Genomic DNA, 27,648 nt, shown 5'->3' on the forward strand with positions numbered 1-27,648 from the left:
GGATTTATCCTTTGTTTCAAGATAAATCACTTCTTATATGGTTTACACATGTTGTTGTGGCAGGGTTGGATTGAAATCAGAACTAAAACTCCCTTTCAGTGTGCCCTTTGCTCTCTATCGAAACTAAGTGGTTAGTTTATGTTTGTGGTTTCTATCATTGCAAAAGTTTTTGCATGCAATTGAACTATGTGTGAATATGTTTATGTATGTGTACGTAATAAAAAAAAGGAAGACGATTGGTTCTACTTTAGTGCAATCTCGGGTGATAAACTAGTGATATATATATTTTTGGTGGTTTTTTCTTTCGTTTGCTATAGCGTACTGGTACTGTAACGAGCCGAAAACCAACCAAATTCTCGACGTGTCGTGCATTACCGAGTTGGCTCAAATAAAACATATAACTTATATGTTTCCTCAATGCGGCGGCTTATATAGCAAATGCCTGTAACGTAACGCGTGCCAAAACAAAACTAACCTATGAAACAAGCCAAATCAAATTAGACCGAATTTCCTCAGCGTAGCATGGAAACCCACTGGTTTTAATACAAGTGATGAACACTGAAAATGAAAAGAAAATACACAACTCTTTTAAAGGAGTTATCATCTTCAATCTTTTATCATATAAATGATGTCAGAACCTTATCATGGATGGAAATGGTTTCCCATTCTCCATTAAACCGGTTTCTTCATAATTCTTGATGGTGTCAACTATGGTCTCTTCCAATGGCCTGTAGTTCCATCCCAATTTCAACAACTTTTTCGAGTTTAGTGGAGGTATATCACGCCTATCTATAAAGCTGCAATAAATGTATTACAGTTAAAACTATTTATTTAATTAGGATTCAGAAGCAAGCTCTGAGTGTGCATGCCAATGCAGTGACAATGTTTCATAACATGCAGTGGCGAATTTTTACTCAAATGACGGTGGGGTCGAAAACTTATATATCAAAAAATTTCTATAAAACCGTGGGGTCGAAAACATATATATCAAAAAATTTCTATACGAAAACTACATATATAACACTACTGAGCAAAAAGTTCGGGGGGTTGAGCGCCCCTCCCCGCCCTTTCTATACTTCGCCACTGATAACATGAATGGTGGGCAGCCAATGACCTCCGGCTCAAGTGGAAGGAGGACTTGAGTTCTTCTAGAAGACTCAAGTTCGATTCCCATTTGGTGCAAAAATAGGAATTAGGCACTGGTGGGCAATGATAGGAGACCTAGGGAAACATGGGTTCGATCCTTGAGCCAAACGGGTTTTACCGGCAATTTCACCGTCGTGCCTACGGGTGGGTAGGTTACCGGGTTTTCCCCGGAGTGGTGGTGGACGACTCGGGTTACTCTCGAAGTACTCTATTTGTCCAGTGGATGCCCCGCGAATACTCATGATTGATTTGTTGACCGTTAAAAAAATGAATGGCGTGCACCTACGTGCCAATTTTGTTAATGTTTGTGCGGATCTAGTTGACCCAAAACATTTTTGTCTCCAATGTTTTAAAAACGAGATATTTAGTTAAATGATTTAGAAGTTTTATGTATTACAATATAAATACATAAAAAAATATATATCACCGGGAAAACTTTTTGACCCATTTTCTTTTTAGCTAAATCTTTACCCAATTCACCCACTAATAAATTAATGGGTTGAAATTACCACCTCTAAGTTTAAACTTACGTTGTGGGATAATTGTAGCCTGGAAACAAGCTCTGCATTTTTGCAACAACTTCCTTTGTCCCAAGTGAGTAAGCTGAGCATACATATCTTCCATTGGATTCAGGATTTTCATACAACAATAAAATCGCCTCCGACAAGTCACGCACGTCTGTATATGGACGTTTTAAGTTCTCCATCGTGTCTATTACCGATCTACCTTCCCCTTATTAGGAGAATAAGAATGACAAGTATACGTTATTTCTAAAAGAGGAAAATAATGCTAATTGCTAATAACTTTTGTATATTTTAAAGTTTATTTAGTCCATTTAACTATTCAGAAAGGGGTGGCGACGCAATTTGTTGCTCGTCTACCTGCTATCCTTATGTAATTTGCTCTGATGATTGGAATGAAATAAAAATTATTTCAGTTAGCGTAAAAAAAAATTAACTGAAACAACTTTTTTAAGAATGTACAAAGTTGATTCTTTTGTAAGGAGTAAGGGCACACAACTGAAGTTGACGAGAAAACCCGAAACATATGGGACTGGTATTCGGTAATACCGTAATAAGACTAGGTATGTGATCAGTTTTGAAGAACTTCGCCGGTATAGTAATAGGTGATTCCCACCTGTTTACCCGGGTTAAAACCAACTATTCTAATATATTATACAATTTTAAAAAACAAATACAATAAATTTTTGTTTTTAAGTTATTTAGAGTTTTTATAATTTTAAGAATGTATGTGATTATATAACGGTTCAAGGTAGTTTTGGAGCGGAGTTTAAGATCATGCTTTAGGTAACGTGTGTCCCAAGGCGTAATCTTTAATTACATAAGATCATAAACGGATAAACCTGGTACCCTTGACCCCATTGGGTCAGTGATGGGCACCTGAATGGGACTGGATTACAAAAACCCGACCCATTGCCATCCTTAATTATTACTAACCTTTGATGTAGCTCAAAAGTAGTAAGCTAGTAGCATTAATGGTAGACTGCAACATTGGTCCGATGATTAAGGATGGACAAATTGTTACTACTGTCAAGCTATGTTGTTTTCCAAAATTTAAAGCTTCCATCTCGGCTGTTGTCTTGGATACACCATACCAATCCTGGATAACACATTACAAATTGTTGAATTTTTTATTCTGATAAAGAAAATGAATTTTAAAGTGTAACGTTGCGAGATACTTGGATTGAATTGGCGTATTCTATATCTGTCCAACAACTTTCATCCAGTTCCATGTCGGGAGGCCACTTGGGATTAACTAAAACAGCAGATCCGGAAGAGACAACCACAACCTTTTCGACTTTAGCCTGCAAACACGCGTTTAATACGTTTTGTGTTCCTAATATAGCAGGATCTAGTATTTCAACCTGTCAAGTTTAAGCACAAACAGAAATTATGTTATCTCCCTTACTAGCACATGAGTTTATTGGGACTGTGTTTTTAAATTTAAGGGGTTAAACAACAGAATTAAAAGTAGCTTGAAACATAAAAGTCCAATGGGTTGAAGGGGTTTAAAATTGTCACCCAAAATGCATCTTTAGTATATAAAACCAATAACTTCTAAATTGTTTTATCCAAATCTTTAGTTTATTTTATTTTTCTAAATAACACTATTATATGGTAATCAGATTTTACAGATTATATATGTATATATATATAGGGTGAGAGTTGGAAAAATGGGGAGGGTTATCTTGAGAACGCTAAATATTGCGAGAACCGTGAGAACAATTGAAAAAACCAATCAAAACCAATTTTTTTAATAGAAACCTCATTGTAATTAAGATAAACATCAAAAAAAAAAAAAAGAATTTACAACATCAAATAATACATTTCTCCTTTTAAAACTAAACCCCTCAAAAAACCTTAAAAAACCTAAAGGGTGGTTTCTAACGAATGCTTCTCCTATATATATATATATATATAGAGAGAGAGAGAGAGAGAGAGAGAAAGTATAATGTACTTCAAGGCTTAACCTACATTAACATACATGACAAAAAATATAACGTGCGTTATTATCTTAGAACATGCGTGATTATAGTCCCATGCGTGATTATGTGGTCCCATGCGTGATTATGTGGTCCCATGCGTGATTATACCCCTGATCCAACGGTTACCATTGTCTCCTACGTGATGTATGATAAGGCTTTTTGTATGTTAACCTTACTCTATATATATATATATATATATATATATATATATATAGGGAGAAGATCATGCGAGAACCACCTCTTATTCCGAGAACCGCGAGAACCAATGTGAACACAACCAAAAATGCCTAAAAATAGCTAAAAATCACACAATTTTTTTTAATATTTTTTTATATAAAAATCGCTACTTTTCGAAGCCAAAAAAAATAAATTAAAAAAAAAAATTTAAATTTTTTTTCCACTAAAAGTAGCGATTTGAGCATAAAAAATATTTTAAAAAAAATTTAGATTTTTTTTTATTTTTTTAGATTTTTTTAGGTTTTTTGGGGTTTAGTTTTTAGCATTTTAGCTTCGGGGGGGGGGGGGGGGGGGTTAGGTTTTTGGGGGAGGGGGGGGGGGGGGTTAGGTTTTTTTAAGGTTTTTTTAGCTATTTTAGGTTGTGTTCACATTGGTTCTCGCGGTTCTCACAATAAATGAAGTTCTCGCACAAAGTGATTTTCGGGACAACCTGACCCGACTCAACTCATAACAAAATTACCCATCTGATGTGTCAATCTAGGAATCCACATATTTGAAGGTAATGGATAAAGGAAAACAGGTTAGAAAAGGGTCAAACTTAAACGGCCATAACTTTTGAACATTGATCTTTCTACAGTAATAATGGGGCAGTAAATATATGAAAGGAAAAGGCGTAACAGACCAGACATTGTTCAACTTTCAGACCCTAATTTCCTCAATTCGATCCTTGTTTTTACATTGAATTTTTTTCTCTAATCTTTGAACTTAAACATTAATTCACACATTGATTTACCTGAGGATTAGGTACACGACTACCAGGAATATTAGAGGCAACATGAAGAGGAACAGGAGACGCAACATGAAGAACTCCAGAGCAACCAGCAAAGGCGGCGCAAAGGCTTTCAAAATCCAACAAATCTGCCTTGAAAAGATGAAGCCTCTCTTCAGCATTCTCCAACTTCTTCAAATGACCATTCTTTGTCTCATCACCTTCATATCAATTACATATACCGGGTCGGTGAAGTCAGAATAAAGAGCAAGTAAAACCATGACAGATGGTTGACAAAAAATTCAACAAGTATTCACTGAAGAAACTAATCAAATTAATAACAAGAAAAAGCTTCAAAATGTGACTAAATCAATACTATGAACAAAATAAAAAGAAAGATTAGATTACATGGGTCTCTAACAGTTCCATTGACCATATAACCTTTGGAAAGCAAAAGCTTCACAACCCATGAGCCAATGTACCCTCCTGCTCCGGTTATACATACCCTCTTCATATTTCCTCTTTTCTCTTCAAATTTCAACCATCACTCAATAAACCTACCTGGAAAATATATAGAGTTAAATGTCATTATTTTAATTTTAGTCCTTAAGGTTTGGCCATTTTACCAGTTTAGTTCAAAGGTTTTATTTTTCGTCTGTGAGTCCATAAATGTTTCACCGTTACCATTTTAGTCCACTGAGTCAACTACATCCATTTTTTCTGTTAAGAAGAAGGGAAATTCGGTCATTTTTACAGAGTAAATTGCTAAATTCGTCCCTGAGGTTTTACACAAATTGCTAGATCAGTTCAAAATCAAGATTTGCTGCTAAAACAGTCCAAAATCAAGATTTGTTTTGCTAATACAGTCCAAAAAACAGACGCGGTTAAATATAGCAGTTGGATTGTTTTAGCAACAAATCTTGATTTGGACTGTTTTAGCAGCAAATCTTGATTTTGGATTGATCTAGCAATTTATGTAAAACCTCATGGACGAATTTAGCAATTTTCTCAAAAAAAAAAGTGATTTTTTTAACTGTTTTTGATATTTAATTTGACATTAATACCATTAATGAATTTCAATAAAAAAAAGTGCTAGTAATTTCTTCAAAAACAATAACTGATTTTTTATTTGTTAGTTATTTTTTTCCATTTAATTGTATTATCTTATGTCATCTTAAACTTTAATTATGATACATATCATGCATTTTGAATTTATTAAGTTTTTTTTTTTTTTGGTCATTGGCAACACCATAAGAAATTTAATTTGGCTTTTTAGCTTTTTCTTTTCACACTAAACCGCGATATTTAAGAAAAAATGTATTTACCGGTAATTTTACTGTTGTGTCTACGGGCGAGTGGGTTACCGAGTTTTCCCAGGAATTGATGGCAGACGACTCGGGTTCGATCCTTGAGCCAAACGGGTTTTCCACGGTAATCTTATGATGTGAAAAAATGAATAGTTTTTTTTTTGTTAAAATTCCATTATGGTGTACTAATATCATATTAATTACAAAAAAAAACTTAATAAATGCGAAATGCATTATATGTATCATAATTAAAGTTTAAGATGACATCACTTATTATATTTGAAGAAATTACTAGAACTTTTTTTATTGAAATTCATTAATGGTGTATTAATATCACATTGAATATCAAAAACAGTTAAAAAATCACTTTTTTTTTAGAAAATTGCTAAATTCGTCGTTGAGGTTTTACACAAATTGCTAGATCAGTTCAAAATCAAGATTTGTTGCTAAAACAGTCCAAATCAAGATTTGTTGCTAAAACAGTCCAACTGCTATATTTAACGGCGTCTGTTTTTTTGGACTGTATTAGCAAAACAAATCTTGATTTTGGACTGTTTTAGCAGCAAATCTTGATTTTGGACTGATCTAGCAATTTGTGTAAAACCTCAGTGACGAATTTAGCAATTTTCTCTTTTATATATAATTATGTTAACTAGAAAGACAATTTAGTCATATAAAATGACCAGATTGCCTTTCCCGCTAATAGAAAAAATGGATAAAGTTAACCTAGTGGACTAAAATGGGAACGGTGAAATCTTTTTGGACCCATAGGCAAAAAAATGAAAACTTTAAACTAAACTAACAAAATGGCTTAAACCACAGGTACTAAAATGGCATTTAACTGTAATATATATATATATATATATATATATATGCAAAGAAAAATATATGTGTGTATATATATATATAGCTAAATCACCCTTTTTTCTGTTAGTTATTTTTTTTATAAATTATATACATGTGTATTTACATGTTTAAAATTGAAAAATAAGTTTTGTATCTATATGTTCGATAATGTATGTATATACATACACACACAAATGTGTATAAATAATTGTGCATATATTTATATAAGGGAAAATTATGGTTCTGGACATATTTTTCCTAGTGTACGCATGTGTAAATACGTGTTTTTAAAATTGAAAAATAAGTATCATGATAATGTACAAATATGTATATTCTAAAAATTGAAAATATATACATGTGTATAATTAAAAAAAAGTACTTAAAAGGGTGATTAACAGAAATTATTTTGGCTAAAAGACAATGTGTGATCCCGAATGCTTCTTCCGTCTCTCAATTACAATGTGGTTCTTTTAAGATTCCTACCCTGTATATATAGGAGTAGATGAAATAAAAAGTTAATTTTCACTAAATTAGGTAGAAAGACATCTTGTCCTTCCATTTTTCAAACTAATGGTTAAAATTGAAGTGTAAGAAAAAAAAATGGGTGTAAGGTTACTTTCGGATAGCCACCTATATTGACTTTTGTAAATTCCTCTATTTTTTAAACGTGCATGCTTTTTTATATGATATTATTACTATTATTATTATTTAAAGTTTTAACTTCAAATCAAGGTTTTTTCTATCTTTAATTTTATACTAGATTGTTGTATAAAATTGACAACTATAAAAAAAACCCACCATATATGTTGTAGTTCTATGTTCTATAACATTTTTGTACTAAATTATTTTTACTGGATTTTTGCGTTGGATTTATCGTGCTGCATTTTTTGTGCTAGATTTCACTATAGTAGTTTTTTTATTGTATTTTGAGAAAACAAAATGACAAAGATTTGTGTTTCAGAGTCAAAATATCCTTTAATACTAATTGTAAGGAGTTACACGTGTCATCTCTAATATATTTTCGTGAGAAGTGTAAAAAGAAAAAAGAAAAAGTTTCAACCAATAAAAATGTTTCATTTTAATTCATTTAATATTTGTGTTTAATTTTATTTTAACGGTATATTGGTAAACTTACATAGATTATTAATTTGTATATATTCTTCCTCTTTAATAACTAAGTAATTTAAATTTGTAACTCCTTTTTAAAAAAATATATTTTTTCAAATTAAAAAAACAGCTTTATTTAAAGTGTAGATTAAATTATAATGTGTGTAAGGTAAAATACGAGATGAGTAGGATATATTTCAAGGTTTGTAGAATAAATTTCGACGTGTGTATGATAAAATTCTCTAATGTGTAGGGAATATATATGAAAATTTTGATATGTATAGGTTTTGTAGATTATATGTAGGATAATTAATGTTTAGTTGACTAATTAATTAAAGAGAGAAAATTTAAGAAGATAAATTATAAATAAATTAGTATTTTACCAATATGCCCATCTTCTTTTTCTTCTTTCAATAAGTTTCTTTTCATTTAATCCTCCCCCTGTATTTATGTATAGTGGATTTTGCATATAAAAATGTATAGAATTCATTCTTATAAAAAAATTATTTTTACCTTTCTTTAACTGTTTTTAAGCATTTTTTTTAGTTATCTATATTTTTATTAAAAAGGCTTCTAAATGTATTTATATGCAAAAACTCGAGTTTTTAAGTTAATGGAGGTTTCAAATGAGAAAAAAATCTTTGAAATAAGAATAAAGAAAAAAATTTCAACTACTAATAATCATTTATTTTACTTCACATAATATTTCTATTTAATGTTATTGTAAAGGTATATTGGTAAACATACAAAGATAATTAATTTGTAGCCTCCCTCTTTAAAAGTAAACTACATGAAATTCGTAACTTATTTTCAAAATATATAACTAAAATATTGAGAATGCATATATGCATCATTATGTATAACCATCATATAACGTGTTTTGGTACAAAAAGCTTGTAATTTTAAATGATAAAGTAGGCCCATATACATGTGTTTTGGTTAGTTACGTCTAGTGGTTGATGGTTTGATTATATTTATCACTTTATGATGTAATATGTTGTTTGGATGGTATAAAGGGTGTTGATGTACATGTAATAAAGTGAAATATTGGTAATAGTATTGTATTACAGATGATAGGAGGCAATGGTATTGTATTACGGATGGTAGGAGGTAATGTTAGTGTATTATGGATGGTATGATAGATGAAAGGGAATGTGTATTCAAAGTGGTGTACCAAAACACGCTATAGCAGCATGTTCATACATATTGATGCGCATGTGCATTTCTAGTGTTGTTAATGCTATAACAAGTTCATACATATAGATGCACATGTGCATTTCTAATATTGTTAATGTAAAAAGTAGTGTATTATGAATGGTAGTGTAAAAGAAAGTGTCATATTGTCTGATATTAGTAATGTATTACGGAATTTATTAAAGAAATGATACATATGAACATGTGCATGGATAATTGTTACTCGAAATTTTTTTTTGGTGACGAAATATAGCGATTTTTTTATAAAAAATAGTAAAAAAAAATTTTTTTAAGTGTTTTTTGATTTTTTTAGTTATTTTTTGGTTGTGTTCAAACTTGGTTCTCGTGGTTCTCGCAATAAAGGGTGGTTCCTAACGGATCCTTCTCCTATATATATATATATATATATATATATGTATATGTGTATATATATGTGAGTTGTATGTATATGTGTGTGTGAGTATGGTTTGTCCTGTAGTGGTGCGTTTTGAACGGCAAGATCCTGACGATCTCGACGACAATGGGAGGGGAGAAAGGGGTGGCGGAGCGGCGCCGAGCCACAACAGGGGTGGGACGAAGCCCACACCGTCTAGCCTTATGAAACAATGTTAAATACCCAACTTCTAGGCTATAGAAGAACTCTAGGAATTTATGAGACAATCTTGAAGTTGAAGCTTTTATCTAGGAATTTTAATATCTTTATATATGACAGTTAATCTTTCACATGTAATATCATCATTTTTTATTAATGGTTGTGAACCACAAGGATTAATTAATAATGAATTCATAGTCAAATTTATATGGCTATTTATGATGCTTAGAATAGTGGGTATGGTGAGGTCCATCCCTACGAGGATGGGCCGCCACCTAGACGCCACATTACCGGCTCGTGGGGGATGTGCTTCCTTCACTTTTGAGAGGGGTGGAGGATGGGGCCCCACCTTAATATTTTATAATTTCCTATGTTTTTTTTTTGTTAATTTAATAAAAACTTTAAAAACATTAAAAATTACAACATAAAACAACCTAAATAAAATCATTTCATAACATTAAAAAAATTACATTTCCTAAAAATAAAAATTAGTAATCCTAAAAATGAAAAACATAAAAAACGAAAAAAAAATTACGATACGATACGGTTAAAAAACTAATCAACCTACGACGTCCATTTTTTTCACCTCTTCTTTCATCCTCTCTGATAAACCTCGCGTTGTCGAGATCCAACCTCATAATCCTAAAATCCTCCGCTCGAGCATAGTCGGCCGACACGGTTTTCTTGTGAGTATATTTTTCGGCGGCGAACTCTTTGAACGAACGGAATTCGTTTATCAACGCGTCCATTTTCGACGATGCCTTCGAGCCCCCACCTCCACTCGAGCCGCCACCTCCACTCGATCCGGCCCTTTTTCGCTTTCCGGCCGCTTCTTTTTTTGCTTTGTCCCTCCCGGTGGGACGTTCCGACTCGTGAACGGGCAACACATCCTCGTCATCTTCCAGGTCGTCGTTTATGTCGATTTGACAACGAGCGGTGGAGCCTCCCGCACTATAACTTCCGGACTCGGAAGTTTTAGTCTGTTTGGCCGTTGCGACCTCATTTGGAACCGGCTTCCATTTTTGTTCTTTCCTTACAACGTTCTATGCTCGGAAGTGCGGGAAAGGCGTTGAATTTTGAGAGTCCCACTTGGCGATAGCAAGGTTAAGAATGTCCTCGTCGTTACTCCCGCTAGGAGGAGAAAGGTAAATTTGGTTATAAATTTGGTTAAGGCGTTGATGACCTTGATCATTTTACGCCACTTGCCCGAGACGGATTCGATATCACGAGCCGGACCATGCTCCATAATCGTGTTAAATCTATCCGTTGTCTTCTTCCAAAAACTACTACCCGTTTGGTTGTTTCCTAAATTTTTAAAAATATTGCATTAGTAAAAATAAAAAATAAATGTTTTAAAATTTAAATTAAAAGTTTGGTTCATACCGACTATCGGGCAAGTAGAGGACTTAACAAACGCCATTGCTAGCGCCTCCTCCTCTACTTTCGTCCAAGGTCTCCCCTTTGCTCTCGAACCTCTTTTTGGCGCGGTTTAGGGTACGTTTTCAACCTTCTTTCCCTACCCCTTGTTTTTTTTTTGCGCGTGAGCTCTTGCGGTGGCGATTCAGGGACGACTTCTTCATCATCATCGTCAAGTTGAACCGGGGGTTGCGGTTGCGATTAGAGTTGTAAAAACGTGTTGCGTTGCATGATTTGTTGGAGTGCTTGGTATTGTTGCATTTGTTGAAGTTGAGACATTTGTGAGAAGGCGTTGGGTGTTTGTTGGGAACCCGAAAACGGAAATTGTGAAGCCCCCCACGAAGGATGTGACAACTCGTATTTCGAACCTATCTTTGTGCAACGTTATGTAATTACGTGAATTTTATTTAATGAATGTTATGTTATTATGTGCTACGTGTATTGAATGTTTGTATAATGAACGGGCCCAAAACGCACAACATGAACCGACCGCACAACTATTGGCCGATCGCACAAGACCATTCGGGCCTTACTCATTGTACTCGGATCTAAAGGGCAGCCCAAGTTTGGGTTCGGCCCATCCCCATTAGCTCAATTAACACATAGGGTATTAGTAACCATCTCACACTTTACCAAAAAAACTTCACACACACAAACCCTAGCTCTCATCTCCTCTCTAGAACTCGACGGCAACACACCTTCACTATCGAAGATCTTTTCTTGTTCGGGTCAATCTTTATTCATTCTCTAATCGGTTAGTATGTTAACTACTTGCTTCCACGATTTTATGATGTTATGCTATATATGATTACATGATGATGTATTGTATGATTGGTTCGAATGAAGTGTGATTAGGCATGAATGAAGGTAATCGGCCATATATGTGTTTTACTCGAATCCGAATGGTTTGATTATAGTGATCATGAAATCGGCTTACATAGTTGAATTAGAACATTGTTTGTGTTAATCGGATTGCATAGCACTGTTCAAAGAATCGAATGTTGTTACTCGGCTGCATGTAGGTGGAAATCGGATTAGTTATATGATGATCTGAAACCCCTAAATAGATATGTTTAAGTGTCTTGATTTTTGTTCATGATTATGATCATGTTAGGGTTCATGAGATTGATTATAATATGCCTTGTTTAATCGATTGTATGTTAAATGGATAGTTGGAAAGTTGTTAATTGATAAAGTGGAAATAAGGAAACTATTGAATGTTTGTAACTGATTGCATGAAATCCGGACATCTAAACTAATCGCACAAGGCTCCTGGTTGCACAAGACCAGATTGTACACGATCTGATCTGATCGCACAAGGAGTCCAGTCGCACAAGATGATCCAATCGCACAAGGTGTCCCCAGTCGCACAAGGCTTATTGGATTGCACAACTTGTAATATTTGTTTAACTGTTGGGCCGGGCATACATGTTGGGTTGGGCTAATTCCGATCGCACAACCCAATCGGGTCGCACAAGTCGACCGGATCGTACAAGCTATCCGGATCGCACAAGACCAATGTTTATTTGTTTGGGCCGTTGCATGTTGGACTGTTTATGCTTATTGTGGGCCGGGTGCTATTGGGCTTCTAAGGGTGAATCGCACAAGGCAGTTAGACTTGTGCGAGCCCAATCCCTTGAATCGTACAAGGGAGATTATGTTATATATTTATCTGTTGAGGTGTTGCCATGATCTATACGTGCTCGTAACATGTTAACTTGTGTGAAACTTATGTGCGTTACTTGAAACCAAAACCTGACTTGTATGGTAACCATGTTAGGACGTGGTTGACCACTAGCCGCTAAACTTGACCTTTCTGTGTATCTGCCGAGCAAACCAAGGTGAGTTCACACTCTTACCAAGGCATGGGATTCCCAGGGTCAGGAATGGGTTTTGGAAGAGTTCTTATACTTAAGTTATTATCGGGATTACGTACTATGGGCCTTGGGAGAGGAAGGATTATTGATAGATACTGCTAGACTAATGATACAAATACTTCTCTTCGCACACACGCCGGGAATGGCTGCGATAATAGAACTAATCTTCGCACACATGCCTGGAATGGCTGCGAACTATACACTAAACTTCGCACACATGCCGGGTGGGCTGCGATACAAATATACCTAGTCCAGAATACTTGGGAAACTCCCACTAATCTTTGCACACATCCCTAGAGGGCTGCGATGCAAATGCATACAATACATGGTTTACTAAACGAACATACGCTTTACAATACGATTACTATAACTGAACAAAACACTGTGAACTCGCTCAACTAGTTGTTGACTCTCTGTTACATGCCTTGCAGGACCTTAGGTATACATGGAGCTTGCACGGGAGGCACAGTCGTTGTGGGACATGGATCGTGGATGCCATGCTAAAACATTTAAACATTTGAACTTATTACTTACATTGGGTTTACATTAATGCTTCCGCTATACACTTAACATGCTTTGTTTTGAACACCTTTCATATTATTTGGTTGATTTACATTTATTACTTATTATGTTCGATATGATTGGTGGCTTGATCCTGGTCATGTCACGCCTCCAAGCGGTGGTACTCCGCGTGTGGATTTTGGGGGTGTGACAGATTGGTATCAGAGCCATTGGTTATAGAGAACTTGGTTTTAATAAGGGGAAAACGTTTTTATTAAAACCAGACTATAACCAGTACAGTGCTCAATGATCCACAACGACGCCTCACTCCACGTGCAAGACTCAACATCCTAGGTAATATGGTTTATGTTTATTGCCTACTTGCTAGATTACATAGAACTTTGCTCGTGGTATGCTTAGATTACATTGCTTACTATTCGTTATTGCTTGAGAACACTTGTGTGCTTACTCTCTTCTGTCATCGCACTTTTCGCGAACCTCTCTCACTTATGTTACCTTTACTATGAAGATCATGTCTGGACGTATTAACATGACTCAAGCCCAGTTGACGGCTCTCATTAACGAACAAGTTGCTGCGACACTTGCAGCCGCACAGGCAGGAAGTATATCCTGCAGTCATAACTCACACTAAGATCTTTAGATCCTACACTTCTAGACCAACTCTTGTGTTTAACTTTGTCCTATTCGTACACAATAGGTCAACACGCTCAGCAACCTGTTTGCACTTTCAAGAACTTCATGGACTGTCGTCCAAGCACGTTTAGTGGCACTGAAGGAGCAGTGGGACTCCTCCATTGGTTTGAGAAGCTCGAGTCGGTGTTCGAAATGTGTGAATGCCCTGAGGCTCGCAGGGTGAAGTACGCCACTGGTACTTTGGAAGGAATTGCGCTAACTTGGTGGAACGCGCAAGTTCAGATTTTAGGGCTGGCAGCTGCTAACGCCACCCCTTGGAATGATTTTAAGGAGCTCATCAAACGAGAATACTGCACACGTGATGACATCCACAAGTTGGAGGTGGAGCTATATCATCTGAAAATGACGAGGTCGGAAATTGAAGCCTATACTAAACGGTCAAACGAGCTGGCCATCTTGTGTCCAACCATGGTGGACCCTCCAATCAAGCGCATTGAGTTGTATCTCAAGGGCCTAGCGCCAGAAATTCAGAGCCATGTGACATCGGCTAACCTCGACAATATCCAGGATATTCAGCGTCTCGCTCATCGCCTCACGGATCAGGCGGTGGAACAAGACAGGCTGCCTAAACGTATCGGCGCTACTGCTATCACTACCAGTTCTACTACTCCTGCTACCCCCAATGACAACAAGCGGAAATGGGATGGGGATTCCAGCAAGGGTTCCGCTACCGTTCAGTCTCAAGCACAGCAGCAACGCAAGAATAATGATTACCAGAGCCCGGGTCAGCAAACTTCTGGTGGTCAGGGGCAGGGTGGATATCGGGGAATTCACCCACTGTGTAACAGGTGCAACAGACACCACAGTGGTCAGTGCCGCAAGGGCCGCTGTCAGAGATGTCTCAAGATAGGGCACGAAGCTAAAGATTGTAGGAGCTCACGACCTGCGAATCAGAACCAACAACAACCACCAGCTCCTCAAAACCAACAGCAGCAGCAACAACGAGGCAACAGAGGATGCTTTCAGTGTGGTGCTGAAGGTCATTTCAAGAGGGATTGCCCCCAGCTAAACCAGAACCGCAACAACAATAACAATCAGGGCAATGGGAACAACAACGGTGGAAACAACAATGGCAATGAAGCTAGGGGACGTGCATTTGTGCTGGGGCAGGGAGAAGCAAGGAATGATCCCAACGTGGTTATGGGTAAGTTCCTTCTCGACGACTTTTATGTTACTGTATTATTTGATTTGGGTGCGGATACAAGTTGTATGTCTCTAAAAGTTAGCCAAATGTTAAAACGTGCACCAACTCCCTTAAACACCAAACATGTCGTAGAGTTAGCTAACGGTAAAAGTCTAGAGGCCACACACATAGTTCAGGGTTGTAATCTTATCCTCGCTGGTCAGACCTTCTCCATCGATCTCATCCCCATAGTTCTGGGTAGTTTCGACATCGTCATCGGGATGGATTGGTTATCCCAACATCACGCAGAGATCTTGTGCAAAGAGAAGATTGTTCATATCCCTCGTTCCGGTCAGGAACCCCTCGTGATTCAAGGCGACAAGAGTGGTGCTGTAGTAGGCATCATCTCCTTTCTAAAGGCTCAGAAGTGTTTGCGAAAGGGCCACACTGCCATTCTGGCACTTGTTACTGATGCGTCAATGAAAGAGAAGAGATTGGAGGATATCCCAGTTGTACGTGATTTTCCTCAAGTGTTTCCTGAAGACTTACCTGGTCTACCGCCTCATCGCCAGGTCGAATTCCAGATAGAACTAGCTCCTGGAGCAGCACCCATAGCACGTGCACCGTATCGCTTAGTTCCATCTGAACTAGAAGAACTGTCCAAACAATTGCAAAAACTCTTGGATAAGGGTTTCATTCATCCTAGCTCTTCGCCCTGGGGAGCTCCAGTACTATTCGTGAAAAAGAAGGACGGTACCTTCAGGATGTGCATAGATTACCGCGAACTCAACAAGGTGACAGTGAAGAACCGCTACCCTCTGCCACGTATTGATGACTTATTCGACCGGCTGCAAGGGTCGAGCTACTACTCCAAGATTGATCTGAGGTCAGGCTACCATCAGCTGAGAGTCCGGGATGAGGACGTCTCCAAAACCGCATTCAGAACTCGCTACGGCCACTACGAGTTTCTAGTCATGCCATTCGGGTTAACAAACGCACCGGCAGTCTTTATGGACCTTATGAACAGGGTGTGCAAACCCTACGTAGATAAGTTTGTGATTGTATTCATCGACGACATCCTGATCTACTCTAAGAGTCAGGAGGAACACGAGCAGCACATGCGTCTTATTTTGGAACTTCTTCGATCAGAACAGAACAGCTGTATGCCAAGTTTTCGAAATGCGACTTCTGGCTTCGTGAAGTCCACTTTCTAGGCCATGTGGTATACAAGGATGGGATCCATGTTGATCCATCCAATGTAGATTCGATCAGGAACTGGCCTGCACCACGTACGCCGACAGAAATTTGCCAATTCTTGGGTTTGGCAGGTTACTACAGGAGGTTTATTAAATACTTCTCAAAGATTGCGCAGCCGCTTACACTACTGACACAGAAGGGTGTCACCTACCGTTGGGGTAATACTCAGGAAACCGCTTTTCAGCACTTAAAGGATAGACTTTGCAGTGCACCTATCCTCTCATTGCCAGAGGGCACAGACGATTTTGTGGTCTACTGTGACGCATCGATACAGGGGCTTGGTTGTGTATTGATGCAACGGGATAAAGTTATTTCCTACGCTTCGCGCCAACTCAAGGTTCACGAACGGAACTACACGACGCACGACTTAGAGCTGGGAGCTGTTGTTTTCGCGCTCAAGATATGGCGACACTACCTGTACGGTACCAAGTACACTATCTACACCGATCACAGGAGTCTCGAGCATATCTTCAAGCAGAAGGAATTGAACATGCGTCAACGTCGATGGGTCGAACTACTTAACGATTACGAATGCGCCATCAAGTACCATCCAGGCAAAGCCAACGTTGTGGCTGACGCTCTTAGTCGAAAAGACACTCTACCTAGACGCGTGCGAGCACTACAGCTTACTATTCAGTCTGGTCTTCCTGCACAGATACGAGATGCTCAGGTATAAGCATTGAAACCAGAAAACGTAAGGGCTGAAGCCTTACGTGGCTCAAGGCAACGATTAGAACAGATGGAAGACGGCGCCTATTACGTAACGGGGCGTATTTGGGTCCCACTATGTGGCGGTTTACGAGAACTTGTAATGGACGAAGCTCATAAGTCTCGCTACTCGGTACATCCAGGTTCGGATAAAATGTACCACGATCTCAGGACTACGTATTGGTGGCCTAGTATGAAAGCCCACATTGCAACTTACATTAGCAAATGTTTGACTTGTGCGAGAGTCAAGGCGGAATATCAGAAACCATCAGGCCTACTTCAGCAACCCAAGATACCACAATGGAAATGGGAAGAAATTTCCATGGATTTCGTTACTGGCCTACCTAGATCCCAGCGTGGAAATGATACTATTTGGGTGGTCGTGGATCGACTCACCAAGTCTGCTCATTTCTTGGCAATCAAAGAAACAGACAAGTTCTCCACATTAGCAGACATCTACTTGAAGGAAGTAGTCTCGAGGCACGGGGTGCCCACCTCTATCATTTCGGATCGCGATGCACGATTTACTTCAGAACTATGGCAGGCGATGCACAAAGCTTTTAGCTCTCAGTTAGACATGAGCACAGCTTATCACCCTCAGACGGATGGGCAGTCTGAGCGCACGATTCAAACCATAGAAGACATGCTGCGGGCATGTGTTATTGATTTCGGCAACAGCTGGGAAAAGCATCTCCCTTTAGTGGAGTTCTCGTACAATAACAGTTACCATACCAGCATCCAAGCCGCTCCATTCGAGGCATTGTACGGGCGTAAATGCCGGTCACCTCTCTGTTGGGCAGAGGTGGGGGATAGTCAAATTGTGACAACTCGAGTTTCTGACTTTCACTTTCGCATTTAATGCGCGTTGACTTTGACTGTCTAGCTGTTTGAATTATGGATTTGTAATTGTACTCGTTGTGTTTTAATGAGACATATCGTCATTGTGCCTATATGTGATTACTTGCTATAATAGAAAATAATATTGGGATTATTATTAGAATTATTATTAAACACTTAGTCTAGATCGAAACATAGTTCGAAGGATTCGAAGGACTCGAAGGACCACGAAACATATCCTTCGAGCACGAAACATATCCTTCGACATCATTCGGCCCGAAGAATCACGAAACATATCCTTCGATATGTTTCGGCCCAGTCATTTTAAATGGGCTTGGCCCATTACTGTGAAATGTTATATACGAAACACATGCATAGTCGGCAGTTTTTGGAGAAAACCCTAGAACACTTTTAAGTGGTGACGGCAACCACAACCCTTACGGAGACTTTGCTGATCAATTCTTTTGCTTACTATCCCGGTTAGTGTCCACAGTACATGATTTCTTGAATTATCAATCGTATGTAAATATGTTGGTTGTATGTTAACTGATTTGTAAGATGATTGTGTATGGGTATTAATCGGAATTGTATGCACATTGGATCTGTTGTGATTATGGTCAAATGATTTCATGTTCGGTATTACGAATCGTTTTGTTAATCGGCTAGTTAATCCAGTCAGGGTGATCGATCGGATAGGAAATTTATGTTTGTTAAATGGATGATTGGTAATACGATTTGATGATAACTTGTGATTTAGAATATTGTAATCGGACACGTTTATGTAATCGGCGCATATGTGTTAATCGGGTAGTTTGAATGATCTTGTTTCAGATTAGGGTTCTTGATAAATATGAGAATCATGCTTGGTTGATCTTGTTGATGATTAGCAGATTTGTGATAATTGTGTTAATGGTTAATCGGATAAACGTAACTGTTACATAACAATACACCGAAAGATAACGATCCCTCGAACCATAGTAGTTGACCGAAGGATTGTTTGGCCGAAAGATACTTGTTGACCGAACCATAGTTTGACCGACAGATAGTTGGACCGAAAGATAGTTGGACCGAAAGATGGCATGGTCCGAAACATAACCTTCGGTCCGAAGGATAATGGACTGTCGAAGGCTGAATTATGAATCGAAAGAAACTAGGGTTTTGAAAATGCTTTGAACAGTGGAACATATGTTGAATTAATTTACATGCCATGCTTGGTGATGAACTTATTCGTGTAATACTACGTGTTGTACTGATATGCAAACTGCCTGCTATGTGAACCAATTAATTTCATGCGTAACATTTCGAGCATGAACTGATTTGCTATACGTGTATACATAGGACGTGATTAATTAACTGTGAGCACTTATTTAGCATACCGAGCAAACCAAGGTGAGTTCACACTCTTACCAAGGCATGGGGTTCCCGGGGTGTTGGGAATGGGATTGAAAGGTTGATTAGATACTCTATTGACACTATGACTAGACTACCACATCACTATCCTCGGTTGTGAAGGATACCTATAGCTACGAGTAGTCTAGTGGTTAGGAAAACGTGGAACACCACCACAGGAAAACGTGGAACACCACCACAGGAAAACGTGGAACACCACCACAGGAAAACGTGGAACACCACCACAGTAAAATATACAAACGGCCCAGTAGAGCCACCTATTACAAATGAACTTGCTATTACACATTTCCTTTATGTGAACTCGCTCAACTAGTTTGTTGATCATTCTGTTACATGCCTTGCAGATCGCTAGGTACTTGGAGCTTGCACTGGAGAAGCGGGTCGTTGTGGACAAGGATCGTGGCTCTTCCGCTTTACTATTGTGATACTTAAAACTATTGATACTGGTTTATTTACTATGCTTCCGCAACACTTTTGAAACGATTTAATGTTTGAACACCTTTTGTATTGAATGGATGGTTTTCATTTACTTTACTTAATATTAAATGCATGTTCAATATGATTGGTGGCTTGATCCTGGTCAGTCACGCTCCCAAGCGGTGATACTCCGCAGGTGGATTTTGGGGGTGTGACAGATTGGTATCAGAGCCATTGGTTATAGAGAACTTGGTTTTACTATGGAAAAACGTTTTTATTAAAACCAGACTATAACCAGAACAGTGCTCTCAACGATCCACAACGACGCTTCGCTCCACGTGCAAGACTCAACTCCCTAGGTAATAAGGTTTATGTTTATTGCCTACATGCTAGAATTTGCATAGAACTTTGCTCGTAGTATGCTTACATTACTTTGCTCACGACTTGTCATTGCATGAGAATACTTATGTGCTTACACTCTTCTGTCATCGCACTATTCGCGAACCTTTCTCACTTATGTTGCCTTTGATGTGAAGATCAATGGCCGCACGAATTACCATGACTCAAGCCCAGCTAGAGGCTCTCGTTGCTGCGGCAGTTGCAGCCGCCCAAGCAGGTAGTATACCCTGCAGTATAGACACTAGGATCTTTAGATCCTACATTAATTCTCGTACCTAACTTTGCCCTATCCGTACACAATAGGTCAACCCGCTCAGCAACAACCTGGGTGCACATTCAAGAATTTCATGGACTGTCGTCCTAGCTCGTTCAGCGGCACGGAGGGGGCAGTTGGACTCCTCCACTGGTTTGAAAAGCTCGAGTCGGTTTTTGAAATGTGTGAATGCCCTGAGGCTCGCAGGGTGAAGTTCGCCACTGGCACACTTGAAGGGATTGCGCTCACTTGGTGGAACGCACAAGTGCAGATCTTAGGGTTGGCAGCTGCTAACGCCACACCCTGGAATGAATTCAAAGAACTGATCAAGAGGGAATACTGCACTAGAGAAGACATTCACAAGTTGGAGGATGAGTTGTACAACTTGAAGATGGTGGGTTCAGAGATTGAAGCTTACACCAAGAGGTCGAACGAGTTGGCTGTGCTATGTCCAACCATGGTAGACCCACCATACAAGCGCATTGAGTTGTATCTCAAGGGGCTTGTACCAGAGATTCAGAGCCACGTTACCTCGGCTAACCTCAACAACATTCAGGAGATCCAGCGTCTCGCTCATCGCATCACCGATCAGGCAGTGGATCAGAACAAACTGCCAAAGCGTATCAGTGCTACTGCTACCGCTACTGCTTCTACTACACTTGCTACTCCCAGTGAAAGTAAAAGAAAATGGGAGGGGGATTCTAGCAAGGGGTCAGCTTCAGTGCAGGCGCAGTCTCAGCAGCGAAAGACGGACAGCTACCAGAGTCCAAGTCAGCACTCCTCTAGCAGCCATAAACAAGGAGGGTATCGAGGAAACCTTCCAAAGTGTAACACCTGTAACAAACATCACAGTGGCCAGTGTAATAAGGTTCGTTGTCAAAGATGCCTCAAGATGGGTCATGAGGCCAAAGACTGTAGGAGTCCACGGCCTGCAAATCAGAACCAGCAACTCCCACCGCCAGCTCCACAGAACCAGCAGCAGCAACCACAGCGTGGAAACCGGGGATGTTTCCAGTGTGGGGCAGAAGGACACTACAAACGCGATTGTCCTCAGTTGAACCAGAATCAGAACCACAACAATAACCAGGGCAACGGGAACAACGACAACAACGGGGGAAACAACAATAACAATGGCAACGAGGCAAGAGGTCGAGTTTTCATGTTAGGAGGAGGAGACGCAATGAACGCTAATTGAACTTATGACTTCTTTTTGGGGTTTTTCATTATTATGTTTCCGCTATTCGAACAAAGTTTGGTTTGAACATCAAATGTTTTGGGTTTTATGAATTATTTCAACTACTATATTTTATGATTGATGTGATAAATGGTTTGATATTATTGAACACGCCCGCCGTATTTATGGACATTACGAACAGAGTGTGCAAACCCTACCTAGACAAAATGTTCTTGACTCCATCAACGACATTCTGATCTACTCCAAGAGTCAGGAGGAGCACGAGCAGCATCTTCGTCTTATTTTGGAACTCCTTCGGAAGGAACAGTTGTACGCCAAGCTTTCTAAATGCGACTTCTGGCTTCGTGAAGTCCACTTCTTAGGCCACGTAGTGAACAAGGATGGGATACATGTCGATCCATCCAAGGTAGATTCGATCAGAAACTGGCCTGCACCACGTACACCAACAGAAATACGCCAATTCTTGGGTTTGGCAGGTTACTACAGGCGATTTATTAAAGACTTCTCCAAGATCGCGCAACCACTCACTATGCTTACACAGAAAGGTGTCGTTTACAGATGGGGTAATACACAGGAGATCGCTTTTCAGTACTTAAAGGATAGGCTTTGCAGCGCGCCTATTCTCTCACTGCCCGAGGGCACGGATGACTTCGTGGTTTATTGTGACGCATCGATACAAGGGCTTGGTTGTGTATTGATGCGACGGGATAAAGTGATCGCATACGCTTCACGGCAACTCAAGGTTCATGAACGAAACTACACGACGCACGATTTAGAGCTGGGAGCTGTTGTTTTCGCGCTTAAGATATGGCGACACTACCTGTACGGTACCAGGTGCACGATTTACACCGATCACAGGAGTCTCGAGCATATTCTTAAGCAAAAGGATTTGAATATGCGTCAACGGAAATGGGTTGAACTTCTAAACGACTATGAATGCGCTATCAAGTATCATCCAGGCAAAGCCAATGTTGTGGCGGATGCCCTTAGTCGAAAGGACACTTTACCACGGCGCGTGCGAGCGCTACAGCTTACGATTCAGTCTAGCCTTCCTGCTCAGATACGAGCTGCTCAGACAGAAGCCCTGAAGCCCGAAAACGTCAAGGCTGAAGCCTTACGCGGCTCACGACAACAAATGGAACAAAAGGCGGACGGCGCCTACTATGTCACGGGCCGGATTTGGGTCCCTCTCTATGGCGGTTTACGCGAACTCGTAATGGACGAAGCACACAAGCCTCGCTACTCGGTACATCCAGGGTCGGATAAAATGTACCACGACATCAGCACTACATATTGGTGGCCTAGTATGAAGGCCCACATTGCTACATACGTTGGAAAATGCTTGACCTGTGCGAGAGTCAAGGTCGAATATCAGAAACCAGCTGGCCTACTTCAACAGCCTACGATACCACAGTGGAAATGGGAAGAAATTTCCATGGACTTTGTTACAGGCCTACCGAGATCTCAGCATGGGAACGACACAATATGGGTGATCGTGGATCGACTCACCAAGTCTGCACACTTCCTGGCTATTAAGGAAACGGATAAGTTCTCCACTCTCGCAGATATCTACCTCAAGGAAGTTGTTTCGAGGCACGGGGTGCCCATTTCTATTATTTCGGATCGGGATGCACGATTCACGTCAGAACTACGGCATGCGATGCACAAAGCGTTTGGCTCACGTTTAGACATGAGCACAGCATATCACCCTCAGACGGATGGGCAGTCTGAGCGAACTATTCAAGACATGCTTCGAGCGTGTGCTATTGATTTCGGCAACGGCTGGGAAAAGCACCTCCCTTTAGTGGAGTTTTCGTACAATAACAGTTATCACACCAGCATTCAAGCCGCTCCATTCGAGGCATTCTACGGACGTAAATGCCGGTCACCTCTCTGTTGGGCAGAGGTGGGGGATAGTCGAATTACGGGTCCAGAGATTGTAGTGGACGCTATAGAAAAGATTGCACAGATACGACAACGCATGACGGCAGCACGCGACCGTCAGAAAGCCTACGCGGGCAAGCGTAGCAAGCCTTGGAATTTCAGGTCGGGGACCGGGTTTTATTGAAAGTCTCACCCTGGAAGGGTGTGGTTCGATTTAGTAAACGAGGCAAACTCAATCCACGGTATGTTGGACCATTTGAAATCACTGAAGGAATAGGCCCAGTAGCCTACAGACTGAACCTACCAACTGAACTCGGTGCAGTTCACTATGTATTTCACGTGTCGAATCTGAAGAAGTGTCTGTCAGATAAGACCCTCATAGTTCCTTTAAGGAACTGACTATCGACGAGCGGTTGCAGTTCGTCGAGGAACCAGTTGAAATCACGGACCGGGATGCTAAGGTCCTCAAACACGAGAGAATCCCTCTTGTTCGAGTTCGTTGGAACTCCCGACGTGGCCCAGAGTACACCTGGGAACGCGAAGATCAAATGACAGAAAAGTATCCCCAGTTATTCGAAAACCATGCAACCACTACTGAGGCTGAAGCTACGACTACTGAATTTCGGGACGAAATTCCAAATCAACGGGGGAATGATGTGACACCCCAGGGAAAAACCAGTGAATAATACAGCTTACCTAGCTTCCTCAGTGAGTGCGTACCAAATTTCGGGACGAAATTTCTTTCAAGTTGGGGATAATGTGACAACTCGAGTTTCTGACTTTCACTTTCGCATTTAATGCGCGTTGACTTTGACTGTCTAGCTGTTTGAATTATGGATTTGTAATTGTACTCGTTGTGTTTTAATGAGACATATCGTCATTGTGCCTATATGTGATTACTTGCTATAATAGAAAATAATATTGGGATTATTATTAGAATTATTATTAAACACTTAGTCTAGATCGAAACATAGTTCGAAGGATTCGAAGGACTCGAAGGACCACGAAACATATCCTTCGAGCACGAAACATATCCTTCGACATCATTCGGCCCGAAGAATCACGAAACATATCCTTCGATATGTTTCGGCCCAGTCATTTTAAATGGGCTTGGCCCATTACTGTGAAATGTTATATACGAAACACATGCATAGTCGGCAGTTTTTGGAGAAAACCCTAGAACACTTTTAAGTGGTGACGGCAACCACAACCCTTACGGAGACTTTGCTGATCAATTCTTTTGCTTACTATCCCGGTTAGTGTCCACAGTACATGATTTCTTGAATTATCAATCGTATGTAAATATGTTGGTTGTATGTTAACTGATTTGTAAGATGATTGTGTATGGGTATTAATCGGAATTGTATGCACATTGGATCTGTTGTGATTATGGTCAAATGATTTCATGTTCGGTATTACGAATCGTTTTGTTAATCGGCTAGTTAATCCAGTCAGGGTGATCGATCGGATAGGAAATTTATGTTTGTTAAATGGATGATTGGTAATACGATTTGATGATAACTTGTGATTTAGAATATTGTAATCGGACACGTTTATGTAATCGGCGCATATGTGTTAATCGGGTAGTTTGAATGATCTTGTTTCAGATTAGGGTTCTTGATAAATATGAGAATCATGCTTGGTTGATCTTGTTGATGATTAGCAGATTTGTGATAATTGTGTTAATGGTTAATCGGATAAACGTAACTGTTACATAACAATACACCGAAAGATAACGATCCCTCGAACCATAGTAGTTGACCGAAGGATTGTTTGGCCGAAAGATACTTGTTGACCGAACCATAGTTTGACCGACAGATAGTTGGACCGAAAGATAGTTGGACCGAAAGATGGCATGGTCCGAAACATAACCTTCGGTCCGAAGGATAATGGACTGTCGAAGGCTGAATTATGAATCGAAAGAAACTAGGGTTTTGAAAATGCTTTGAACAGTGGAACATATGTTGAATTAATTTACATGCCATGCTTGGTGATGAACTTATTCGTGTAATACTACGTGTTGTACTGATATGCAAACTGCCTGCTATGTGAACCAATTAATTTCATGCGTAACATTTCGAGCATGAACTGATTTGCTATACGTGTATACATAGGACGTGATTAATTAACTGTGAGCACTTATTTAGCATACCGAGCAAACCAAGGTGAGTTCACACTCTTACCAAGGCATGGGGTTCCCGGGGTGTTGGGAATGGGATTGAAAGGTTGATTAGATACTCTATTGACACTATGACTAGACTACCACATCACTATCCTCGGTTGTGAAGGATACCTATAGCTACGAGTAGTCTAGTGGTTAGGAAAACGTGGAACACCACCACAGGAAAACGTGGAACACCACCACAGGAAAACGTGGAACACCACCACAGGAAAACGTGGAACACCACCACAGGAAAACGTGGAACACCACCACAGGAAAACGTGGAACACCACCACAGTAAAATATACAAACGGCCCAGTAGAGCCACCTATTACAAATGAACTTGCTATTACGCATTTCCTTTATGTGAACTCGCTCAACTAGTTTGTTGATCATTCTGTTACATGCCTTGCAGATCGCTAGGTACTTGGAGCTTGCACTGGAGAAGCGGGTCGTTGTGGACAAGGATCGTGGCTCTTCCGCTTTACTATTGTGATACTTAAAACTATTGATACTGGTTTATTTACTATGCTTCCGCAACACTTTTGAAACGATTTAATGTTTGAACACCTTTTGTATTGAATGGATGGTTTTCATTTACTTTACTTAATATTAAATGCATGTTCAATATGATTGGTGGCTTGATCCTGGTCAGTCACGCTCCCAAGCGGTGATACTCCGCAGGTGGATTTTGGGGGTGTGACACAAATCACAGGTCCAGAAATGGTAGTTGATGCTACTGAACGAATTGCACAGATACGGCAACGCATGGCGGCGGCTCGTGACCGTCAGAAAAGTTACGCTAATAAGCGCAGGAAACCACTCGAGTTCCAAGTTGGGGATCGAGTGCTACTCAAAGTCTCACCCTGGAAAGGGGTAGTTCGTTTTGGCAAACGAGGCAAACTCAATCCGCGGTATGTCGGACCGTTCGAGATCATAGAAAGAATAGGCAAAGTAGCCTACAAATTGAACCTACCAGCTGAACTCGGTGCAGTTCACAACGTCTTCCACGTGTCGAATCTGAAGAAGTGTCTGTCAGACGAGACCCTCATAGTTCCTTTGAAGGAACTCACTATCGACGAGCAGTTGCGATTCGTCGAGGAACCTGTTGAAATCACGGACCGGGATGTTAAGGTCCTCAAGCGCACCAGAATACCTCTTGTTCGAGTTCGTTGGAACTCCCGTCGTGGCCCAGAGTTCACCTGGGAACGCGAAGATCAGATGAAAGAAAAGTACCCCCAATTGTTCGCAAACAGTACAACCACTACTGAGGCTGAAACTACCACGGAATTTCGGGAGGAAATTCCAGATCAACGGGGGGAGGATGTGACACCCCAGGAAAACCATGCAACTTAACTAGCTTCCTCAGTGAGTACGTACCAAATTTCGGGACGAAATTTCTTTTAAGTTTGGGATAATGTGACAACTCGTATTTCGAACCTATCTTTGTGCAACGTTATGTAATTACGTGAATTTTATTTAATGAATGTTATGTTATTATGTGCTACGTGTATTGAATGTTTGTATAATGAACGGGCCCAAAACGCACAACATGAACCGACCGCACAACTATTGGCCGATCGCACAAGCCCATTCGGGCCTTACTCATTGTACTCGGATCTAAAGGGCAGCCCAAGTTTGGGTTCGGCCCATCCCCATTAGCTCAATTAACATATAGGGTGTTAGTAACCATCTCACACTTTACCAAAAACACTTCACACTCACAAACCCTAGCTCTCATCTCCTCTCTAGAACTCGACGGCAACACACCTTCACTATCGAAGATCTTTTCTTGTTCGGGTCAATCTTTATTCATTCTCTAATCGGTTAGTATGTTAACTACTTGCTTCCA

General features: G+C 39.8%; 1 protein-coding gene across 3 annotated transcripts; it reads right to left on the reverse strand.

Moving 5' to 3' along the window:
- Window positions 1–379: 379 nt before the first annotated feature.
- LOC110908049 (cinnamoyl-CoA reductase 1) lies at window positions 380–5,142 on the reverse strand. Of its 3 annotated transcripts, none has more exons than XM_022152947.2 (6): window positions 5,007–5,142; window positions 4,623–4,819; window positions 2,846–3,031; window positions 2,604–2,766; window positions 1,677–1,878; window positions 380–797 (listed from the first exon to the last, which is right to left on the reverse strand). In XM_022152947.2, the coding sequence occupies exons 1-6, from the start codon at window positions 5,110–5,112 to the stop codon at window positions 632–634; spliced, it is 1,020 nt and encodes a 339-aa protein (XP_022008639.1). In that variant the 5' UTR covers window positions 5,113–5,142; the 3' UTR covers window positions 380–631. The 3 variants fall into 3 exon arrangements, with proteins under 3 accessions (XP_022008639.1, XP_022008642.1, XP_022008640.1); XM_022152948.2 differs by having other exon boundaries at window positions 417–797; window positions 1,677–1,824; window positions 5,007–5,138; XM_022152950.2 differs by lacking the exon at window positions 1,677–1,878 and having other exon boundaries at window positions 416–797; window positions 5,007–5,138.
- Window positions 5,143–27,648: the final 22,506 nt, after the last annotated feature.

This window comes from Helianthus annuus, chromosome 14 (genome assembly GCF_002127325.2).
Source record: "Helianthus annuus cultivar XRQ/B chromosome 14, HanXRQr2.0-SUNRISE, whole genome shotgun sequence".
In the NCBI taxonomy this organism is placed as follows: domain Eukaryota; kingdom Viridiplantae; phylum Streptophyta; class Magnoliopsida; order Asterales; family Asteraceae; genus Helianthus; species Helianthus annuus.

Coding starts and splice junctions, on each gene's coding strand:
- LOC110908049 (XM_022152947.2), bottom strand. CDS start 5,112: ATGAAGAGGGTATGTATAACCGGAGCAGGAGGGTACATTGGCTCATGG. Junction 3,032..4,622: donor GTCGTGTACCTAATCCTCAG/GTAAATCAATGT, acceptor TAAACTTGACAG/GTTGAAATACTAGATCCTGC. Junction 2,767..2,845: donor AATACGCCAATTCAATCCAA/GTATCTCGCAAC, acceptor TGTGTTATCCAG/GATTGGTATGGTGTATCCAA.